This window comes from Neopelma chrysocephalum, unplaced genomic scaffold, assembly GCF_003984885.1.
Source record: "Neopelma chrysocephalum unplaced genomic scaffold, ASM398488v2 Primary Assembly neopelma1_299, whole genome shotgun sequence".
NCBI classification, from domain to species: Eukaryota; Metazoa; Chordata; class Aves; order Passeriformes; family Pipridae; genus Neopelma; species Neopelma chrysocephalum.
Genome location: NW_020897961.1, coordinates 2,567,696 through 2,590,695, shown reverse-complemented (window position 1 = coordinate 2,590,695; position 23,000 = coordinate 2,567,696). Strand labels below are relative to the sequence as shown.

The 23,000-nt window shown below is 48.2% G+C and overlaps 1 protein-coding gene across 8 annotated transcripts in view; it reads right to left on the bottom strand.

Moving 5' to 3' along the window:
* TSPOAP1 (TSPO associated protein 1) overlaps positions 1-23,000 on the bottom strand; it is a 62,805-nt gene that overhangs the window by 18,371 nt on the left and 21,434 nt on the right. For 7 of the 8 annotated variants that reach the window (XM_027704935.1, XM_027704940.1, XM_027704938.1 and 4 more), the window contains 15 exons: positions 20,994-21,101; positions 20,066-20,149; positions 18,628-18,717; positions 17,717-17,839; positions 17,244-17,348; positions 16,463-16,513; positions 11,445-11,628; positions 10,936-11,156; positions 8,670-8,779; positions 6,699-6,808; positions 4,475-5,290; positions 3,827-3,978; positions 2,473-3,054; positions 1,094-1,369; positions 652-831 (listed from right to left, as the gene is read on the bottom strand). In XM_027704935.1, coding sequence (XP_027560736.1) covers positions 652-831; positions 1,094-1,369; positions 2,473-3,054; positions 3,827-3,978; positions 4,475-5,290; positions 6,699-6,808; positions 8,670-8,779; positions 10,936-11,156; positions 11,445-11,628; positions 16,463-16,513; positions 17,244-17,348; positions 17,717-17,839; positions 18,628-18,717; positions 20,066-20,149; positions 20,994-21,101 — 3,192 coding nt within the window. The remainder of the gene's footprint in view (positions 1-651; positions 832-1,093; positions 1,370-2,472; positions 3,055-3,826; positions 3,979-4,474; positions 5,291-6,698; positions 6,809-8,669; positions 8,780-10,935; positions 11,157-11,444; positions 11,629-16,462; positions 16,514-17,243; positions 17,349-17,716; positions 17,840-18,627; positions 18,718-20,065; positions 20,150-20,993; positions 21,102-23,000) is intronic. The other variant, XM_027704939.1, reaches the window with a different exon arrangement.

Sequence of the window (23,000 nt, the reverse complement as noted above, 5' to 3'; positions counted from 1 at the left end):
CAGATGCATTCAAACACATGAACCAGCTTGAACTCTTGGAACATGAATTAATCTGGTCACTCAGCTCACTCAGGATCTCCTCCCTTGCAGCTACTGAACTGCAGAGCCACAGCTCTGCTCCTACAAGGCAACCCTGGCTACACAGAACAACAAGGTCTAAGCCAAAAAATCACAGAATCATGGAATATCCTGAGCTGGAAGGGACCCACAGCGATTATCAAGTCCAAGTCCTGGCTCTGCATGGGACATCCCAAGAATCCCATGCCTGTTTTGCCTTAGGAGGGAAGGTCAGCTGGTACAGGATGTATAGATGGGTGGATTTACAGATCCCTATCTGTTCCCTGTTTATATCTGTGTTAAGAACTCATTCAATAGGATCAATTTTAACCCTGGGCTCTAAAGTTCACATCACATTGTGTGTTTTTCCAACTAATTAAACCCCAGCTACATTCATTGCATATGAACACCCTTCCCTCTCCCAAAGAACTTGTGTTTTTACTACCTTAAGCCTGGGAGTACAAGCAGAGCAGGCAAGACCTTAGGAAAGCACTGTTGGGAGCACTGGGCTCAGCCCGGCACCTCCTCCTGTGAGCTGATGGCATGGGATGGCTGCACTGGCACTCCCCACGAGCAGTGCCCTGGACAAGTTACCTTTTCCCCATTCTCCTGGTTACATGGCTCACTCTGGTCCCATTTCTTGTCTTCCAGAGCTTCTGAAGACAGTTCATCTTCTTCCTCCTCTTCCAAAATATCTGACAGCTCAGAACTCCGGTTGTGCTCAGAGAACAGGGTCAGCTGCCGGCGGCCCATTTCAGCCAGTTTTTCTTCTTGCTATTGAAAAGTAAAACAGATTTTCTCAGTCCTCCCAGGCTCTATTCCAGCAATAAAGGAGTGTTTTTCCTGTCTCTAGCACACACACAGCTCAAGAGTGGCAGGAAAAAAAGTGGGAAGCACCCAAGGCAGCAACATGTTGACACACACGCAACCATCAGCCTGCAGAAGAACAGCACTGCCTAAGGCTGGAAAACGGGGGATGTCAAACATAATCCACACCTCTCCATGGACACAGACACTCAACCAAGGTTAAACAAACCTCTCTTTTCACTCTGGACATTTCTTTCATCACCTCCTTGCCAGGAGACAACCTGCAGCTGCTCCCGCCCGCGTTCCCATCTCGGAAGGTGTCCTGTGTCCCCTCAGCCTGGCTGGGTGAGGACACAGGCTCTGGGCTCAGATGCTTCTCCTCTGCCTCCTGTCTGTCAGCACTGGGACCTTTGGGGGACTCCTCCACAGAGGTCTCCACATGGAGCTTCACGCTGCTGTCAGAGGGGCCTTCCAGCTCTGGAGCTTTGGATCCAGATTGTTCCATCTGGGAAACAAATCAAAAACCAATGAAATCAAGGGGAGGTATCTCAGGGTACTTAAGCACCAAAAGGGCGTCCTTATCACCCCAAACTCTGTGAGCCTCTGATGTGCTCTGTGTTGTTGGCATATGAATATTTTGGCAGTTGGGAAGGTTGGTCAGCCCTGGAGCAAGAGACACATGGTGCTTCTACTGCTGCAGCTCTGGCCACCACACCTTGCTCAGGTAAAGCCCCAGACCTGTACTGACAATAACTAGTTTGAAAATAGCAAGAGAAGTCCAAACTGTACAAAGTCATTTCCCACCCTCATAGGCCAGAGGAATGTCCCACACCCCCCCTGGCAGGTTGGCTTGGCACTAACCTGGAGCTGTAAAGGCTGTGAAGAAAAGGGGAATTAATGAAGAAGAATATACACAGAAAAGTACAACAAGCTCCTGATTAGGTCACCTAGTTGGATTACAGGAATTTTTCATCTGTTTTCCAACCAGTTCAGTTTGGTGTGTCAGAAAATCTCTGGGAGATGGAGGAATGGAGCCCCAGGAACAAGGAGGGTAAGGGAGATGGGCCTTCAGCAACCCCCTCTTTCTCTCACTCCAAGGGAGCCTCCCTGCATTTTGCAATGGAGCAAAACCTTGTCCTTATCTACTTTGAAAATACTGAAGGATCAGACTCCAGGGAGATTCAAACACTGCATTGCCAAGCTTCTAAATATCCCCTGGGCTCAGACAAAAGCCAGACAGGGCCTGATCTCATGTCTCATCTGACAGCTGTTTGCCTTTGTTGACAGCCAAGTGAACAATCACACCTCAAGTGAGAAGGACAATTTCCATCCTGGGAGCACCCATTTCACTCTACAAAGGAGGGAACACTCTTTTCACCCTCTAACTCTGCAAATTCTTGCTTTCCTGACTCTGTTCCTGATCTGCTTGCACATGTGATCAAGAGGTGAGCCTCACCTGTACACAGCATCAGCCAAAACTCCCTGAGAGTTTCCCAACCACTGGATGATGACCCAAAGGCAAGAATGTCACAGAAAGATGCTCAGTGGCACTTGTTCCATTCCCCTTGCCAGCACACATGGCACTGGGCAGGAGATGGCAGCACTTACCTGCACTTCTGTGCCTTCTCCCAGGCCTTGCAATCCTGGTTCCCTGGCAGGGCCAGGCTCCGTGCCCTCCCCATGGAGCACTGTGTTCCCAGCCTGCTGGGGAGGCACAGACAGGCATTTCTTGTCTCCTGCAGTATCCAATCCCTGTGGGGAAGTGCCCAAATCCTGCACCAAGGAAGCACTGGGAGAGGAGAGGTGTGGTGCTGAGGAGGCTTTCTCTGGCAGAGCCCGCGCCGGGCCGGCGGGGCCAGAGGAGACATCAGTCAATTTGGCATCTGAGCTCGCAGCAGGAATGTTCTGTCGGAGCAGGAGCGCAGGAGTGGGGTGTGTGGATGGGCTGTGGGCAGGCAGGGAGCCCCTGGGAACGCCCCTGGGCAGCCTGGAGGTAACAGTGGTGGAGGCAGGTGAAGTGCAGGGATAGGCTCGGAGCAAGAGCGAGGAAATCTGGGCTGGAACTGAATCCACCGACTCCCCATACTGAGACATCGTCCTCACCGAAACCTCCCGGCACACCTGGAACATCTGGAGCTGGGACAGGTCCACCAGGACACTCCCAGCTGTTGGAGAAGTAACTTCTATCACCTGGGAGCAAAGGAACAGGGAGGAATTACTGTTTGTGCACACCTCAGCCCTTCTGAGAAGAACAACTCCTGACCCAAAGTTAAGACAGACACCAAAGCTCTGGAGAGCAGGTGTGCAGAATTCTCACCTTCTGAGGGCAGAATGAACAGTAAAGGGCAATTGTTACCATAATCATATGAGAAACTGGATATTCTATAAAACATGACTATATTTGCCCCTCTTCTGGACTTGCTCCTTCTGATGTCAGTGCCCCAGAGCTGGAGGCAGCACTGCAGGTGGGGTCTCATCTGAGTGGAGAAATCCCCTCCCTGGCCCTGCTGGTCACATTGCTTTTAATGCACCTTTCTTGATGGAGAACTACACCTTGCTCCTCACAGTCCAGAGACAAGCCCCAGGGCTGTGCCCTTGAACTAGTGCTCTGTCCGTGGCCTGTGGACTCACTGAGCTCCTTCCTTCCCCAAGGATCAGGCCAGTGCCTGAGGTGAGCAGAGGAGACTGACACTAATTGTCCTGTTTTGCTACTCCAAGGTCCTGCCACAGGAGTTTTCCCAGCTTAGCTACATCAAAACCACATCAAAAATCTGGAGATGCCTTTTCTGGCGTGTATCACACCTCCCCAACAACGTCCCTCCCTGATACCACTCCTTTCCAGGCCAAGGACTGGGATTGCCTCCTCAGGACACGCTTCTGGATCCAGCTTTCCATGCTTTGAGGCTGTGACACTGCCTGTTACTCCAGTCCCAGCCCCTCCTGCCCAGCCCTCAGCACCAACCTTCTGTCCATCGGCGTACACGGCATAGCCGGTGACTCGGACCCCGTTGGAAGACCCCTCGGCATCAATGGTGACAGGTAACCAGCTGATAACAAGGATACCTGGAGAGGGACCGGCTTCTACCTGGACATCCAAAGGAGCATCAGGTGTGCCTGTGAGAGACCAAAAACACGCTCCTCTTGCTTACCTGGCTACAGCACAAAGCTCAACTTTGGTTAGACTCAAAGAGCAAACTCCCACACCAGCTTTGCCACAGGAGAACTGAACTAGAACAGCCAGGCTAGTCCTGGGAAACGACAGGCAGAGCCAGAGGAAACAAGGTGCTCTTGTTCTGTGAAAGCCTTAATGCACAGAAAACAGAACTTTGCAAAAGTAGCTGAGGCCAAGCTGCAGCGACCCTTCGAGCGAGGTCATGGCAAACCAGCTCTCCCCTGCCCTGCCCGCAGGCATGCACAGGGGGGGTCTTCCCAGAGCAAACCAAAGCAAAGGGGGTAATAAAATTGTAAAAAAAAGAAAGAAGAAAAACATTAAGACAAAACAGTACAGCACCTCAGGCTTTGGGACCTAATCAACCTGGCTTCCCTTCATCCCAAGGCTTCCCAGCAAGGGAACGGCCGAGCGCACGGCTCCGAGCGCTGCATGGGATACCTGCTAGTGGGGTAGTGAAGTGAATCACAGCTGAGTCCTGCTCCTGCCCCTCTGGCACCTCTTCCCAGGGTGTTTTCATGGGCCTGGCCTCCAGCTTGGCCACGTACTGGGTGCTGGGCTGCAGGTTGCGGAAGGTGTACCAGTAGACCCCGGGCTTGGTCACGTCGCACTGGTCCCCGTTGAGGTACACGGCGTGGCTGTAGTTGCTGTTGCAGGGGAGCCACGTGACCTCTGCTGACGTGGCAGTGACACTCCTGACCTTGAGCATGGTGGGTGCCACCCCAAAATCCTGCCCCACAAAGAAGGTGCAGCGCAGTCTGTCGGACCTGCCGCGCTCGGTCACTGCCTGCACGGACACGCGGTAGGCCTTGCTCTGCAAGTCCAGCTTCTCAATCACTGCTTTGGTCTGAAGGCCACTCTTCACGTTCTGACGTAGCTCTTCATCCACATAGATGTTGTAGCTTTGTATGTCTGGGCAGCCAGCTGGCAAAAGAGGTGGGTCCCAGCCTACAACTATGCTTCTGGCAAGCTGCTTGATCAGAGTCAGTTTTCGTGGGTAAGGCACTGCTGTGTGACTAACGGGCTCCTCCTGGTCTCCTTCTGCTCTACTGGCCAGCGGGCTGATGCTACTCTCTTCAATGGAGAAATCACTCTTATCTCCACTGCTGGTGCTTGCACTGATCAAACTTTTCTCCTGGTATGAGCTATGGGTGAGATCATTCAGCTCCGGAGGCAGAAACGTCACGAGGTCATCATCTGAAACCCGCTCAACAAAATTGGAGGGGACCAGCCCTCGCCGGCCATCCATCAGCTCCCCTAAACAGAAAACAGGAGACCTGTTACCACTGCACCTGCCATTCAGCCTTCCAACCCATCTCTGAGGACTATGGGACAACACCCACGCTGGGTCACAACTGCTCTGCACTCAGGAACGAAAAAGACCTCTGGGAGGTTATTCCTGGCAACACTTCCTGCACTTCCGAGGGCTTCCCTGTTAGATCCCAAAGGCCACACTGAGAAGACTCACTGCTCCACACATTCCAGAGCCAACTAAGTGAAAAGTTGAGTTGTGTAATTAGCTAAAGGGTTTCTCCTTCTTCTTTATCCCATTGTTCCTCACCACAGCTCCTTCACTAACTTTTCTAGCCTTCCCAAACTTTGCAGATGGATGATTTTATGTCTTCTCCCAGCCACAGAGATTTGGGGTTTGTAGTACTTCCTCAAGAAAGTCCATCTTTCCAGCTCTGTATTCAGCACTGGCCTTCCTTTTAGCTCCCTCCTTTCTTAAGCTGGCTCCTGGACTAAAGGTGTCCCAAAAGCTCCTGTGGGGACAAGGGACACACAGCACCTGGTCCCTGCAAGACCCACCAAACCACAAAGGAGTAGGGACTGCGCTGCCTTCCCCCTTCCAAACTCTACCTACAGCAAATCAACTGAAAGCAGGGAAAGCAGAACAGGTTAGTAAAGAATAACCTTTTTATTCTTTAAACAAGAAATAAAAAGACAAATAAATGAATACATGAGAAGCTTGGGAATAGAAAAAAAGAAAGAAAAAAAGGAGGCAGAGCAGTCACAGAGCAAGCAGTGCAACACCCATGCATTTGCCTCAGCTCTTGCAAAGCACCTCAGGAAAATTAGGATCCTTCAGTCCTTAAGTGGCTCCACAAAAACCCCAGTACAAATTGACAGCCAACAATTCTTGGTTTCAATCCATCTGCCTCCTAATCAACCAGGATCACGTTTGCAAAGGGGCCAAAACAGAAACACGCTGTGTGACACCAAGGAGGATCACAACTGTAGTTTGGAGGGATTGTCTCATCCCCTCTCTGCCAGAAGAGCAGGAGGCAATGGAGACCATGACCTGCTGCAGCTCTGGTTCACACACAGCCCCTGGGAGGAGGGAAACAGCCCATCTGCCTGGGGCTGAACATGTTCCTCTCCATGGAGAGGGAGGAACCATATGGGGATGAAACCTGGAGCTGTGCTGAAAGCAGTGGCTAAATTCCCACTGAAATCACCAGATCAGGATTTCACGTTTTAGACTTAATTTAATCACGACATAAATAAACTCTTTCCAACAGAATCTGCTCTTCCCTCTAACAAACTAACTTTGGGCAGAAAACCTTTATCTTGAGGTTTCAAGATTCACTATATTCTCTCGTTTTTTGGAGAGAGATCAACTCTCCACAGGAGTTCAGCCACTTTTCATTCTGTTAGAACACACCTTCAAAGAAGCCATCTTCATCCATGTCCCCATAGATGTAAATATATTCTCCAGCAGTCAGTGGAAGCTCTGCCTCTGGATTTTCATTAGGTCCATCAAAAGGATTGTAGCTGAAATATTTACAGTAGGAAGACTTAATTTGTATAGGAACTTCCCCAGCAACACATCTGAGCTGTGATGTTGACAAGCTTTCAATTCACTGGGAATTCATCCACTCTTGCAAGCAGCAAATTCCACAGGCAAAGGTCAAAACTACAGTCTACACATAATAATAATTAAAAATAGGTAATTTTCTGAGGAGCAGAACAGATGTCTTGTGACATCTGAAGGAACAGGGATATGAGGATGATGAGGGGACTGGAGCATCTCTCTCCTGAGGAAAGGCTGAGGGATCTGGGATTCAGATCCTGGAGAAGAAACAACTGAAAGGGGATTTTATCGATGCACACAAATACCTTCAGGGTGGGTGTCAAGAGGATGGAGCCAGGCTCTTTTCACTGGCCCCCCGAGACAGGACAAGGGGCAACAGGCACAAACTGAAACACAGGAACTTCCACCTGAACCTGAGGAAAAACCTCGTTCCTGTGAGGGTCACTGAGCACTGGAACAGGCTGCACAGAGAGGTTGTGGTGCCTCCTTCTCCTGCTCCAACTCCACATTTTAAACAGCAATCCAAAAGCTTCACTGGCATGACAGTTATAAATACATTGGTGATGTGATTTGGTCTGCAGGTAATTCTAACCTGCCTATCCAGAGATCCTCAGATCATCAGAGGACTTCATGTCACAGGAAGATGCCTCATGAAAAACATCTTCACAAACACCTCCTACCAATTCCTGCTTTTTAGCTTGTAAAAGGGATTTCAACATGCCAAAGCAATGTTAAGGTCTCCCTCAGCTCACAGAGACCTTATGTACTCAAGACTCTGACAAGAAGACACAGATCAGATTCGACGTGTTCCTCACAAGCACATAAACATCCCAAATCTCTTCCTTCCAATCCCCAGTTTAAAAGCTGAAGGATATGTCAATACTCTTTGAATTGTAAATAGTAATGACCTTGACTATGATGCTCAGTGGACAGAAACAATTATTAACAGAAAAAAATTGAGTTTATTCTGTGTTTTTTTTCCCTGTCCTTTAAAAATTACAGCCAGAAAGATTTTGGCCAAAAACTTCAGGTATTCTAGGCTGAAATTTTCTTAATTGCTGGAATAAGACTTCTTGGGAGAAAATTTCTTGGACTATTCTGACAAAAAAAAAATAGACATTTCAATGAATATGTCAATTCAAACTGAATTTTCAATACAGTATCATAGTGAAAGAAAGGAAAAGTCTCACACAGGACTGGTCACTGAACAGCTACTGAGCTTACTGTGCTTTTGTTGAGCTAAGCCTTGCTTGTGCAGGAAATAACAGGTCTCAACAAATCATACGGTCATGGAATGGTTTGGGTTGAAAGGGGCCTTAAAAACCATCTCATCCCACCCCTCTGCCATGGGCAGGGACACCTTCCACTAGCCCAGGTTGCTCCAAACTTCATCCAACCTGGCCTTGGACACTCCCAGGGATCCAGGGGCAGCCACAGCTTCTCTGGGCAACCTGGGCCAGGGCTTCCCCACCCTCACAGGGGAGAATTTCTTCCCAATATCCCATCTATCCCTGCCTTCTGGCAGTGTGAAGCCATTCCCCCTCGTCCTGTCTCTCCATCCCTTGTCCCAAGTCCCTCTCCAGCTCTCCTGGAGCCCCTTTAGGCCCTGGAAGGGGCTCTCAGGTCTCCCTGGAGCCTTCCCTTCTCCAGGTGAACACCCCCAGCTCTCCCAGCCTGCAAATCCCATGGAGGAATAAGATATATGGTCCAACCTAATATTATCCATTCCTAACAGGGTGAATTCAAGGGAAGAGTGTGAAGAAGGCAACTCTGAGATAACCTGTGTAACCACACAGACCACAAGAAATGAGCTCTCAGTACCTGTATCGAGCTAAGAACACCTGGAGCTTTGCAGGGCCTTGGCTGCCTGGCTCTGGCATGAGGGAGATGCTGTCAACATCCAGCTCTTCCATTTCACTTGCAGTGTCCACCTAAAAACATTGAAGAGAAAGGATCTGAGTAAGGGAACACTCAAAGGGGTCAAACATCAGTGAACAAGTGCCCTAAGCTCATGTTTGGTGGCCTCTGGGGTAAGGACCATTTGGAAAAATGACTTTTTAGGTGAAGAAGTAGTAATAGGAAGCAACAGCTCCAAGTTGCAGCTTCAGGGGTTCCAGCCAGACATGAAGAAAAACTCCTTGCCCAGCTGGGTGATGCAGATTTGGGAAAAGTTCCCACTGAGCTGTGGGATCTCCATTCTTGAAGAACTTGTAGCTCAGCTCAGCTCCATCAGCTGATGTGGCCTCCTCAGCACTGATCTAGTGCTGGTGACAGTCCCACTGGAGCAGGACTTTGGACTAGAGACTCTGGAGACCTCTCCCACCCTACACATCCATAATTCAGTATATTTATTTCTTGTACTTTGAAACATTAGTTGTCCCTGTGTGCAACACAAACTTGGACAGAGGAGACCTCAGAGCTCTGTTAGATGTTGAGGTCTCCAAGTGCTTTTGTTCCCCTCCAGCACCTGTAAATTTTCAATATGATGTTTATGTACTTTCACCAACATTAGACAGAGCTTTGGGTGGAACTGGTAGGGCTGCCATGCTGAACAAAAAGCACAAGAGACAGAGCAGGCACAAAACTCATCTTCCTGCTACAGCCTCTCCCTTCCCAGCCCTCAGCTACTTCTGGATTTCCTAAGCTGGAAGCTGCACCCTCAAGGCATTTGGTGGCAGAAGCACCTTTGGGAAATTTACCTCAAGTCTTTTTCATCCTGGTAACATTTTGGAAGTTTTCATCCAGTGGCAATGAGTTGTGTAACCCAACCCTCCTTCTGGAGCAAATGCACTCGCTTGGGTTTGTTTGAAATGGTGCCAATGAACCAACTCAAGCTGCCTTTTGAAAGCAGACCTTGAGGCAAATGTGTTTTTGATGGAGACCCACTGCAGGCACCAGAATATAAAGTAGTTTTTCTAGTACATGAAGTACCAAAGTTAATCTCTGAAGGAGTCCAGAGCATCTTTTCAAGGCAGTGTACTCCTTGTAAAGCAATCCTGCCCCATGTCCTGGGACAACACACCTGTAACAGCCAAAGGAACACCCAGATGGAGCAGCTTTCAGTAGCCTGGAGTGTTCCCATAACTGTGTGTTGTTGAAGCCAAACGTTCCACACACTTTTCCAAGGATCCCACACTGACTCTGTAGGCACTTATCTCTCCAGGGAGGCATGGGGGCTTCCAAGCTTTCTCTGGAGCTAAAAAGCAGGATTTTTTCCCACTACAGATTTGAGAGCAGTCCTGTACCTGTTCCTCCCTTTGTCTCTGAACATGGCACTTCCCAGAGCTCCTACACAGTGGTGAGCACTGCCTCCCACAGCAGCCCATCATTAGTGCCCTGCCCTCAGCTCAACACATCAGTGTCTTCCACAGCTACAGGGAGACCAAGAAGGTTTCAGTGCTCAGGAAACACCAGAAAACCAAAAACTGCCACCCAGACCATCCCAGCACTGCTTTACCCTGAGCTGTCCCCTGAAGTGATGCACACAGAGCATCAAACACTCTGTGTGAACCCACACCACCACCCAAGAGCTCCTGGGGAGGAGAAGCACCAACTACCCATGAGATCTTGGGGGCACAAACAAGCAAAGCCTATTAATTCCAGCCCTCTTAGCACAAACTTGGTGTCTTTTCATGGTTTCTTCCACCAGCAAAGAAGTTTGAGCCCCTCACCCACAGCCCAAGGCCAAAAGTAGTCTGGACACAGCTGCTCAGCATGCCAAGAACTCCAGTTTGTAGCCTTTTTGTGTTTTAGTGGTAGCTGAGATGGCACAAGGAAGCTCAGCAAGAGCTTTCCCACACTTCCCACCAATCAACCTCCCCATCCCAGTCCTTCTCACACTGTCCAGCCAGTTATTTCCTTCCAGGAGCTCAGTAACATGTTGAAATCAGCATTGTAGCCATGGCACCCAAGGCCTTTTCAGTACTTTCCTACAGCTTTTCTCTGTTTTTTTCCCATTTTCTTCAGGCAGCCAGGAAGGAAGGAATGCAGCCTTACTGGGGAACCTGTGCAGCCTCACTGGTGCTCTCAGCAATGCATTTATTCCCTTCTGGAAAGCACAGACCATGGAGGGGCCTCCCATACTGACCTCTGGAGTTGGGCAGGACTTGGGGCTGTTGTGCATGGACTCTGATTTCGAAGAGCTGGACTGAGATTCCACTTTCTTGGCTTGTTTCTGAGCACTGGTGGGAGCAGCTGGGGAGCCCCCAGGGGTGTCAGGCACCCTAAGGGATGACTCCAACTCCTCAGCCCCTTCATTGTGAGCCTTCTTAGTGCTCTGGTGAGGGAGCAACCCAGGAACAGTTGATTCTGCAATAAAATCAGTTGTCCATTAGTCAGAGCCACAGACAGGATCCAGGATCAGCAACGAGCAGCACAAGTCTCTGCAAATGTGCCTCATTTAAGAGACTGGACACTCTGGCTAGAGAAATGCCAAATTCTCTTTATGACTACAAAACAAACCAAAAGTATTGACAACAGAGAGAGAAGGAGATCCCCAAATTTAACTAAACGTTCGCGTCATTTCCTTTACCCCTTCCCATTTCTAAGAACATCAACTCATTTGTGAAAACACTGGCAGGGACGTCCAGCACTCACCCTTCTCCCAGGGGGGCTGTGGGGTGGAGCTGCACAGAGCAAGGGGCAGCTCTGAAGTCACCAGAGTGGAGGTGAGAAGGTCGATTTTTCCCGTTTGGAGCCGGAATTGTTGGAGCTCCTGGGACAGGAGGCTGAACTGCTCTGTCTGACTGCGACACTGATCTTCCAGATCCTTCACCCGGGCCTGGCAGGAGAGACACGGGATGAGGCACAAACCCACAGCAAACCCACCAGTGAGGCTCCAAACAGCCTTTGCTGGATCTTTCCAGTGCATCTCAGACTTCAAAGGATGCTTTTAAATGCCCTGCCCAGAAACAGGAATTGGGAACTGGCAGCTCCACAGCTTTAGTACCTTTGAAAACCTGATTCTCCTCATCTATGAGGGGACTGATTGCATTATCCCTGAAAAGCTGGGTTTGATATTCAATATCCTGTCCCAGCCTTGCACAAGACCAGATGTGATAAGTCAGAGATAAATAAGCCTTGAAAAGAAAAGACTGGAGCATTTCTTGGAGCATTAAAGTCACATCACCCAGAGGAATTGTTCTCCCAGTGTTCTATCTCATCCATACTTCCAGAGGCTCCAGCAAGCTCCCAAAACTTTACCCTGCCCTCCCCACCATTCTGGGCAGGACTTCTGATTGTCCCTCTAGATTTTGGCTCCTCCAGGCAGCAGGAAGGGCAGAGATCACCCTGGCCTGTGTTGCAGAACATTCCTTTGATGTGGAAGCCCACACACTTTCCCACCAGGTCCCACAAGGAGGAATTGCTCCAGGACAATTCATGCTGAGGCCCAGAAAGCTACATCTCAACAAGATGAGATGCAGGGGAAATCTCTGGAGAGGGAAGGACACATTCCTACCATTTGTATTTTCTTAGATTCTCCTCCTACTGTCCCTAGAACTTCCCCTTATAAACGATTGCTGAGTCCTGGCTGTCCTTACACCTCCCCACATTCTCCCAGTGGTAGGTACATGAATTCCCAGGTCATTGCAACTGCTCCTTTCCCTCTTCTCACTCTTTTTTGTAGGTAAGATGCTCCATAACAAACGACTGCACTGCGCTCCTCAAAATTTTCCGTTCTACAAAACGCGTTTGAAGTGCTTTTCTCTCCTTCCAACTCAAAAAAATAAATCATGCCTTGAAATATTATGTGAGGCAGAAAGCCTGGTTTTTAGGCAGCTCTAAAAATAACACACCTGACCTGGAAAAAGCTTTCTCTGTGGTCTCAGAGTAACACAAAACCTTTGGAGCTGCTCCCTATTCGTGGGGGTGCCTGAATTTTTATTTCCCCATGACACATCTGTTCAGATGTGTCAGTTTATCCCTGGTTCCCTTCACGACTCCCTGGGTGCTCTCAGGCTTTAAGGAAAGCCTGGAGAAGTCTCTGAACTGAAATCAGATGCCATGAGTAACTTCCTGAAGTGTCCATGTTCTCCACTTGCTCAGAGTCAACTCCTTGTTTACTAAATCCCATTGCACAGGATTCCTCTGCAATCCTGAGGGTTTGCATTTACTTACAGTTTAGATTTTTCACATAAATGCTTCTCTCCCATACATCTTAATAAAGAAAAGAAACCATCAACAGGAAGAACAGTTGCACTGGATCAAAGTAGGGCTTCCTCAAGTCCAACATCCATCCCTGATCCCACCTTGGGACACAGCCCACAAGAAAACAGAGAGGGATTTCCACTGCAGGACCAGAGAGGGATTTCCTGCCTTCTCAGGAGCCATGAGCCAGCAGATGCATCTGGATATTGTGTTTAACAGCATCACAACAGTACCTTGTCCTGTAAATTTATTAATCACACTTTAAATCCATTTACAGTGGTGGCCAAGCCAATAGCCCAGATAATTCACAGTTTAATTCCAAGATCCCTAATTAGTCAGGTGTCTGTTAGATCTGTTATTCAAAATAACATACAAACATCCCTTAAGTCCTACTGCCACATCATACACAGTGTATACTTCTAGCAGGCTACTTGCAGGGAATCACAGCTGGGAAGAGCAGGTTTCCAGGGCAGTGCTGGGAGAAATGGGGATAAAGAAGAGGGAAATAAGGCCAGGAGCTTCAGGGAACCAGCAGGAATCAAGCCCCAGACACAGAAAAGACAGGAGATTGCTGTGTCCATGCCCAACTCAAAATGGAGAGAAAGAGGAGCCTCACACAACTGGGCCTGGGCAGTGGGATTTCCAGAAGAGGCTGCAAGAGCAGGAGCAGAGCTTGGTGGGCTCAGTTCAGCCACTGATTCCGGAACTGAGATTTTCCACAGCCAACCCCCACCAGCTCAGCCCCATCCTCTGAGACTCTCTCCTTCTTGGCTGGTCTACTCCACCTCTCCAGATGATGTTTTCCCTCCACATGTCCCTTGTTACCTCTCTCCATATCTTCTGCTCTGTATTTTTGAGGTGAGAGAATCCCCACTTTGCTCAAGGGGAACTCTAGAGCTGTGCAGTCCAAACTCCTGCTCCAGGCAGGGCTGATGCCAAAGGGATTAGAGGAAAGGCCATAATTCCACAACAATGTGGGTACAGCTTCTACAGGACGTGGGCACACCCCAGTAATGCCCTTCTCCAAAAGCTCACAACACTTCACTCACTTTTTTGACCAGAACTGTGGCTGATTTTTTTTTTAAAGTCCCCCTACCTCCAACCCTGCATCTCCTGCTCCAACAGGGAATTCCAAGCCCACCACTGGGCATGTCTAGTCATGGCTGCTTCTCCTCCCAAATGCCTTTGCACAGGCAGTGTTACCTGGGATTTATGTCCCTGTTACTCACAAGATCTCTGTCAGATCCGAAGGTGTTCAAGCAGTTTTCCATCAGCTACAAACCCCACCACTTCCACAGAAGCCTTGTTTCCAAATCACCAGCTAGCACAGCTCCCACACACTGGAATTTTGTTAGTTCCTACCTCTTCTGGGAAAACTATCATCCACAATCCCTGCTTCCCATCTTCCATCCAATTACAAAGCCAGCAGGGCCTGTCTTCTTCTCCACAACACTCCCTTGCAATGGTGTCACCACTGCTTTTGGGTTCTGAAGGAAACACTTCACTCTTGGACTGCAAGTAGTTCCCAAAAGACATTTAAATGCACGTGACATGTGGAGAAGAAGCACAGCTGGGCAGTTCTAAAAATCTGCAAGTGCCAAAAAAATTAAGCTCCTAATTCTAATTGGTCAAGGAAGCAAAGCATTTGAAGAGAAAAGCAGCTGCTCCATCGAACTCATGGTGGGAGCTCCTTTAATCACATTTATTCCTTGGCAGTGACACTCTTGCAATCTTTTCCAGAGTATAGCTAAAACAAGAATTATCAAGCAACTGTCAAAGTCAGGACAGAGGGAAAAATGTCCCATTTGACAGGATTATAGCAGTACCTGCATGCAATCCAAGGTACTCTGGGAGCAAGAAGAAAAGCAAAAAGAGATGTCAAACCACATCAGCAGTTACACTACCCCAAAACCAACACTCTCCAAACACAACCCAGCCCTCAGTCTCAATGAGATTGTTTTCTCACCACATCCAGTGTCTGCCTTGTTCCATACTGAGATTCCCACCTCATTCTTACCAAAAAAAAGCCAAATCCCACGTACCAAATGCACAAATAAGAGAACCAGGCCCTTTTTGAGGGCCTCCAAATCATCATGTGCTTTGAGTTCAATGACTCTGCTAAATTTCAGCAGACTGCACTCATCCTTCATTAATATCCCATCCAAAAGCAATCCAAACACATGGGAAAATGAAAACACACAGTACAGGCACTCCACACCCCCTAATTCTGCCCTACACGGATGTTCTGGGATGACTATGATTAGAGTTAAGTAATTTAAATGAATGTTGCTGCACACTAAACTAGCTTTTAATGATAATTTCTCTTTCTTTGGTCTACTCTATAAAATTCAAGGCCAGGTTGGACAGAGCAACCTGGTCTAGTGGAAGGTGGGTGGAACCAGATGAACTTTCAAGGGGACAACACATAATGTCACAGCCCCATGATACTCACCCAGCCTGCAACTATTTCAATCCCATTTAGCAGGAGTCCAGCACTCTTGGGTTCTACAGCTCAGACACAGGCCAGGCTCCCTCCAAAGTTGATGCTATTTGCAGCCATGGAGCAACATCCTCCATCAAGGACAATTCCCATCCCAATCAACAACCCTGGGCTCCCAACAGCCCCAGAGCTGCACAGGGAGTTCAGCCTGTCCCCTCTGACTGTAAGTCACCACTGCAGCAGGAGATGCCACTGTCTGGGTGGACAGTGAGGCCTTCTGCTTCTCTTGGGTGTTTTAGTGCTCAGAAAACCTCTGAGAGAGCACAAGATGATCCCTTTCCCATCACACCCAACCCTCTGGCAGTCACTAAACCTCCACATCAAGTTCCAGCGTTTGGTGCTTTGGCTTTGCAGCTCCAGGAACCCATAGCCAAGGTTTCCTCCAAAGTCATCCTGACTGACATTGAGCTAATGCCAAGCAAACCCAAAGCAGTGCCCAGCACATCTGCCAGGCTGCACTGTTACCCTGTTGGTGTGTTCCATGTGGATGTCAGAGTAAATGGGACAAGGGAGCTGCCTCAAGCTTCCTCACTCAGGCCACATTTCTCCTGATTTTCCCTAATAAAAAGCATAAAGTGCACACACACACACATACAAGAGAAATTTCAAGTCCCATGGACACAAATATTCTTCCTCTCTTTACGTGATCCCGGAGAATGGAGGAGGCAGATCTGAGGTTAATTATTTAATGCATCCCTGAAAGAGTTTTTGGGCAAAATCTGAATGAAGAAATCTGTGTGAGGACTGAGCAGGCCAGGATTTAATCCCTCAAAACTCTGACCCCAGATATTACTCTGCCAGCACCACTGATACTTGTTCTCAGCAATAACATTGCATCTGATCAAGACATTACAGCATTTTGCTCAAGAACCAACAAAACCCATCAGAGGCATCAAGAAAACTGGTAAGAAGAACAAAAGGTACGAAATTTGCAGCCACCAGTCCCTCTTGTTTCCTTCTGCCTTACCTCTAGAAGCTGTACTGCTCCTTCATGTTCCCTTCTTGCCTCTGCCTGCGCCTAAGGAGAAATAAGAAAGGGAGAAAATAAGAAAACCCACCTGAGCTCCCTTTTATCATCCCACCTGATAGTGCTTTATAGGTTGGAGCACAAGCCTGATGAGGAGCAGCTGAGGGAGCTGGGGGGGGGGCTCAGCCTGGAGAAAAGGAGGCTCAGGGGGGACCTTCTGGCTCTGCAACTCCCTGACAGGAGGGGGGAGCCAGGGGGGGGTCGGGCTCTGCTCCCAGGGAACAAGGGACAGGAGGAGAGGGAACAGCCTCAAGCTGTGCCAGGGGAGGGTCAGGTTGGATATCAGGGAAAATTTCTTCACTGAAAGGATGATCAGGCCCTGGCACAGCTGCCCAGGGCAGTGGGGGAGTCCCCACCCCTGGAGAGATTTAACAGATGTGTGGATGAGGCACTTGGGGACATGGGTTAGTGGTGGCCTTGGCAGTGCTGGGGAAGTGGTTGGAGTTAATGATTTTAGGTAGCTTCTCCAACCTTAACGATTCCATGGTTCTATGATTTAAAGTCTGAAAGCACCTCTGGACTTTGGGAGAGGTCAGAACTGACGTCCCTGAGCAAAGCCCTTCACTGTGCTCAGGTACCAGAGCACTCAGACACTGCCCTGGTTTACTTTATCCTGTAAACTCACACACACCTCCTCCGTGCACTGCATATCCAAGGAAACATATCCATCATTTTCCAGGGATTCAGAGGGTAAAATGCCCACCTCTCACCCCCCACACACCTGCTGCAGCCGCCGGACCTCCTCCTGCTTCTCCTGCAGGACTAGCAGGGCTTCCTTGTGCTCCACTTCCAGCTGCTGCCTGCGCTCGGCCACATTTCTCATGTGCTGCAGAACAAGGCACAGACAGGGACACTGCTGAAATCCTGTGTCCCACCAGCAGCCAGGAGCCAACCATGGCCTGGACTTCATGTCATCATTGCACGGGAGGAAGTACAGAACTCTCACCGCTCGCCAGAGCAACACAGAGACAATCATCAAAGTGATGGCCACCTTATTTCCCTTCCCACCCAAATCCCTGAAGCAGCCTTTCCAAACCTCTTCCCACTTTGGAAAGCCACGTTCTAGGATCCTGCAGAAGCACAATTCCCAACAGAAGCACGGAGACAAGGGAATGGTGAAAAAAGGCAAAGAGACAACATGTGCCATCCAAAAGCAGCACTGTCTGGGCAGTCCCCTGTGTGGATCCCACTGACCTTCAGCACCTGCTCTAGATTCTCCAGCTTGGTTTGGAGTCCTTGGTTCGTCTGAATCACTGAATCCCGTTCCTTGGTCACCAAAACAACCTGCAGTTTCAGGTCAGCATTCTCAGATTCAACCTGGAGAGAAGGATTTGCAGTTTTAGCACAAGCAGCCAGAGGCGTTCCCTGTATTTTTTGATTTGATTTGATTGAGGACAATTTGTTTCTATGTCTCAATAGGTTGATTTGCAGATCTGCTTTCTATTGGTAGTGATACCAAAATGATGAACCTCCTCTCCCTCTGGTTTTTATTAATTATTAATTAATTATTATTCATAAATAAGCATTTATCAGGCCTCAGTGTGTAACACTTTTTAGCATACACTGTTTCTCTCACTAGAATCATCTCCCCTCCCCATTTACAAGGAGGAAGGAACTGGGAGAGGAACAGGCTACATAATGAAGAGATAAAAGAAAGCACAAAGGTTTAAAAGCATTTTTCATCCTACATGGTAGAATTAAACACAAAGAACAGGACAGAAAATTTAGTAGCCTGCTGAGATCATCTTTACCTTCTTCACTTACTACAGGGAATTCCAGCCACATATTTTGGTTCCAGGGGGCACTATGGCCTCATGACTATTAGCAATGCAGATTACAAAGGCAAACATTTCCATTTACAACAGTTATCAGACAGTTATTTAATATTAAATATTAATATCAGCCTTATGCATGGTGGCAAATTGAGACAGGGGAGTGACAAGTGACTTTCCAAGTCCTGTGCATTACACTTGTCCAGAGAAGGAGCTGGGAACAGAAACCCAGATCAGCACAAAACCATTTCTCAGCTGGCAACTTGAAAACTTGGCACACCAGCAAAATTTTGCAGGAGCCAATGCTCCACCTGACCGAGACGCTGCTTTTACCTGTCCTGCCCATCCAGCCCTCTCGTTCAGCTGCAAGTTCTCCTCAGCCAGTCGTGCATTTTCACTCTGCACCTCCTGCAGCTGGATCTCCTGTCCAGAAAGAGTGGGAATTACTACACCAAGGCCCTCAAACTCCCCCAAATTATTCTGCAGAGCAGCTCCACTGCTCCTGTTTCCTGGTGCAGGGTGTTGGTGGGATGCTGTTGAGGAGCGGGAGGCACTGCTCTAACAGCCCCCTGTGCCAGAGGATGGAGTTGGAACTGGATGACTTTTAAAGTCCCAACCCAAACCACTCTATGATCTCTCAAGTTTTTTCTCTTCTTTTCTTAACCTCAAAGCCCAGAATCACAAAGAGATTTCCTTGTCTAGCTCCCAGCTCCAGTGTCACATTGTTTACAAGCTGCTGCCTAGAACTCCATCTCCACCCACAGCAATTCAAGTTTCACTGCTGGTTCGAGATCAGTGTCTTCTTGACAAATATCAGTTAAGGAAGGAAAATTATTTGGGAAAATGATGCTAAAGAGAGCACTAGACTGCAAAGTCCAGAGTTTCCAATGGCTGACTCTGAAAGCAGGATTCAGTGTGGAGTTAAGAGCATGAGCCTGCTATCCCTGAATTAGGGAATGCTGCCTCCGAGCACAGGCCATGGGCACATGGAGGGACACTGGATTTGTCAGGTCAGTCCATCTGCAACAACTTTGTACAGCACTAAAGGACTTTAATTGTTGCATAATCACATGACACACACACGCTTCCCCATTCCAAGGTTTTACATATCATCAAATATTTTCTGGCTGTTCCAGGAGCTAATTCCCTGTGCACACAGGCTGAGTACTGGTACTCCAAGGTGAGTTGGTCCCTTCTTGACCCTCAAAAGTGACTGTCTACCAACATACAAAGACAAACTCATTCCTTAAACAACCCACAGACATCAAACATCTATTCAGAAGGTCAGCACCCCTGGGGGAAGCCATACACTGCCAGCCCCTAATGCCACCAGAGCTGCTCAGCAGAGCAACAACAGAAGGGAGAAATCCAGGTGCTTTGCTAAGACCAGGAAAACCTCCCTGGAATTAAACAGAGGCAAGATTTCTGCCAACAAATATGAAACACAGGAAAAGGACTGTGGGTTTGTGCAATGACCATCCTGAGGTGCAGAAATCTTTCAATATTTGTCTGGAGTGCCTGTGAAAATGGTAATTATCTCCCCAAACTATCAAAGGCCATGGAATTTCATCCAGTGATTTATGTGGCTCTGCTCAACCCACGGGTAACTGAAAGACTAAATAAACAAGCCCAAAATCTGTGACACTGTTCAAATAACCAGAAAGATGGTGATTCATTATTAAGATGAGCTGGGAAATCCAAGAGAGACACAAAACAACCCAGCTCCTCTTCTCCCACCACGCTCACAACAGCAGGCAACAAGAACACTTACTAGTTCTTTGCATCTTTTATGCTTTTTCCTCACTTCATGCTCAAGGTTTTCACATTTTTTGCGCTTTTTCTTGAGTTCAAATTCCTGCAGGAAACAAGCAGAAGTAGATCAGCAAGTCCACACTCTTACAATGCACAGGAAATTCAAGGCCAGCCTCTCAGACTCAGTGCTGCATTACCGAATTTTCTCATAAAAATCTCTTTGTGACAAACTTAAACAATGTAGAAACCAAGGGAGATTTTTTTTTTTAAATGTAGGAAAACTAAAAAATTTTTTGAGTGAAACAACTATTTCTCTCTTCCTCAAGCCTTTAATCTTCTGGAAACAGTCCTGTTTCCCACTTGCACAGATTGTTCCTATTTGGAGAGAGCAGTATGGAGACAGGATGCAGGGGACAAAAAGACAGAGCTGTGCAAAATTTTCAGCTTTAAACATCAGCTGTGCTATTTCAGCCCCTATTCTCATCCAAATGACACCTAACAGAGCACAGACATCCTCTGCTTATGTACCTTTACGTGCAGCTACTCCTGCAGCTACCTCTTGGCTCCTCATGTAGACAAAAGTTGCTAAACCTCCCTGTGAACTGCCATAATTTGCTGGAAAAATTCCCAAGGGACATATTCCTCATCCACATCTGTCCCCAGTTCAAGTAAGACTAAACCAAACACAGCACAGAACCTACTGGCATGTTTTCCTCTCATTTTAGTGTGACATATTCCCTTGCCAGCCCAGCACCTGGAGCTGCCACCCAGCAACACTCTCCATGCAGATGGCCTGTGTTTTCCCACTGATTCCCCAAGCTTTCCACTTTTGCCAGAGCAGCTGCACCTAAAAAGACTTCAGTCCCTAAAATCTCTACCTGGGTGAAAAACCCAAGAAAAATAAAAAAATGTGGCATTCCTTCCCCCAAACCAAGTTCACAACTCACCAGCTGCTGGATCTGTTTGCTGCTCTCTTGGCCTGTTATTGCATTTTTGGGAGGGAAATTTTCATGTCCTTCAGAGGCAGGTCCCAGTGGTTGCACACCTGGTTCCACCTGGAAAGCAGAAGAGATGCCAGAGAGCTCAGGGACAGGCAGGACTGCAGGGCACACTCCTGGCAGTGCCACCTGGGAGAGCAACGCTCCCCATGAGACTCCTGATCTCTGAGCTGCACCACCGGGCACGGGGAAAGCTGGACACTGTGCCAGGGATCTCTGTGCCACCAGAAACCTGTGCTGGGAGTCTCCTGGAGCCCAGTGCCAACCAGTCCAGCTTGACTGAACCACCCCCATGCAACAGTGGCCTCCAGGAAGCTCTGAGATCCCAGTTCCCATTTGTGCCTGATGAGAGGCAGCAGCCACACCTTTCATGACCCTCCCAAAGCAATACAAAGATGGTCAGATGGGAGAGCAGAGCCCTCAAAGGGCAGGAATCAGAGAAGATGTCAGAATCTAAAGGCAGGGAAGAGCAAACACTACCAAGAAACAGTGTCCCACCTCAGCTGGCAGCTGAGAAGGACTGAAAGGGCAGCAGTTGCGTGGATTATGTCCCATCACCAAACCAAATGAAAGGAAACAATTTTCTGTACACAATTGTACACAAGTTTCTAACAAAATGCCTTTTCATTTGGGCTACAGACAAGCAAACCTTTAATCCTCTGAATTTTCCCTCTCAACTGGTATTTGACTCGACATTGTCTGCCCAGAGTAATCCCTTACAGCAGAGCAAGGCCAGAGACACACGGAAGAAAGAGGGCTTTGATAATGCTTAAAAAATTCAATTTTAAGTTATTTTTGCAAAACAGATTTTAGGGACAGAGCTAAGGATCTCTCTCAAACTGGACTGTCTGTAAGAACAACTGTAGAAGCCAACAAAACACACAGTAACAAATCACCAAGATTAGATAATTAACCAAGATTAGATTAATAACACCCAAGAGTTCAAAAAACCCCTTCTGGCACAAACTGAATCTCTCACTTCAGTAGGAACTGAATCAATACGTGCAGAGTGTCACTTCTCCAACACTGCCTTAATATAAATTAACTGGAAGGTGGCAAATGCCAAGTTTTAAGAGTATTCCAGAGTTTTAAGCATATTCCAGTGGGCAAACGTGGGAAGATAGACCAGTACATTTGACACCTGTTCTGGACAAACTGATAGAAATCGCAGCTAAGAGGCAAATGCTTAAAATAACTCAAACTAACTTATACTGGGGATGGGGACGCATTCACAAATCTATACAGAGTTTTTCCGACAAAAAAACAGCAAGCAAAGGGGTGCGGGAGATCCAGCAGAAACCTGCTTGAGTGCTCAGAACACCTTCACACCTTCAGCTGCGGTGCTTTAACAGGTTTTGGCAGACACTGAGACATCACAGGATGAGGGGGGAAGGTTTTTTCCTCGGGTAAATATCTAATAAAAATGAAAGGACTAAAAAAAGGAGGGAGCAGGAACTGTGCTCTCCAAGCACTGATGCAGCGGAGACAAACAGCGACGAGGGCCTCGTGACACTGAGAGATTAGAGAGACAAGTGATGGTTTAATAGAGCCCCAGTGCTCAGACAAAAAGGCAAAGAGATCTATTGGGGAAGGGAGAGAAAACTTCATTATGCCACCGTATAAATCAACGCCAGAGCCCGGGATAGCGCCGCACGTTGTCTTCTCCAGCACAAAACCGGCAGGGAAAACGCACAAAGGAAAGGAGACAAAGATGCTAGCACTGAATAATGGGAGAGGCTGGAAAGAAACAAAAAAAATGGCTGAAGGAGAAGGGGGTTATAAATCCACGGGTGACTCGGAATGGACGAGCGAGGAATGAATATATTCAACACATCTGCCGTGAGGGCCCGGGGGGGGCAACAAACGGGAGCAGCTGGTGCAGCTTGGGGGGAACACGCGTATCCCGAACCCACAGGGGAGTCTGAAAACTGGGGAGGGGTGGGAACCAGGAGAACC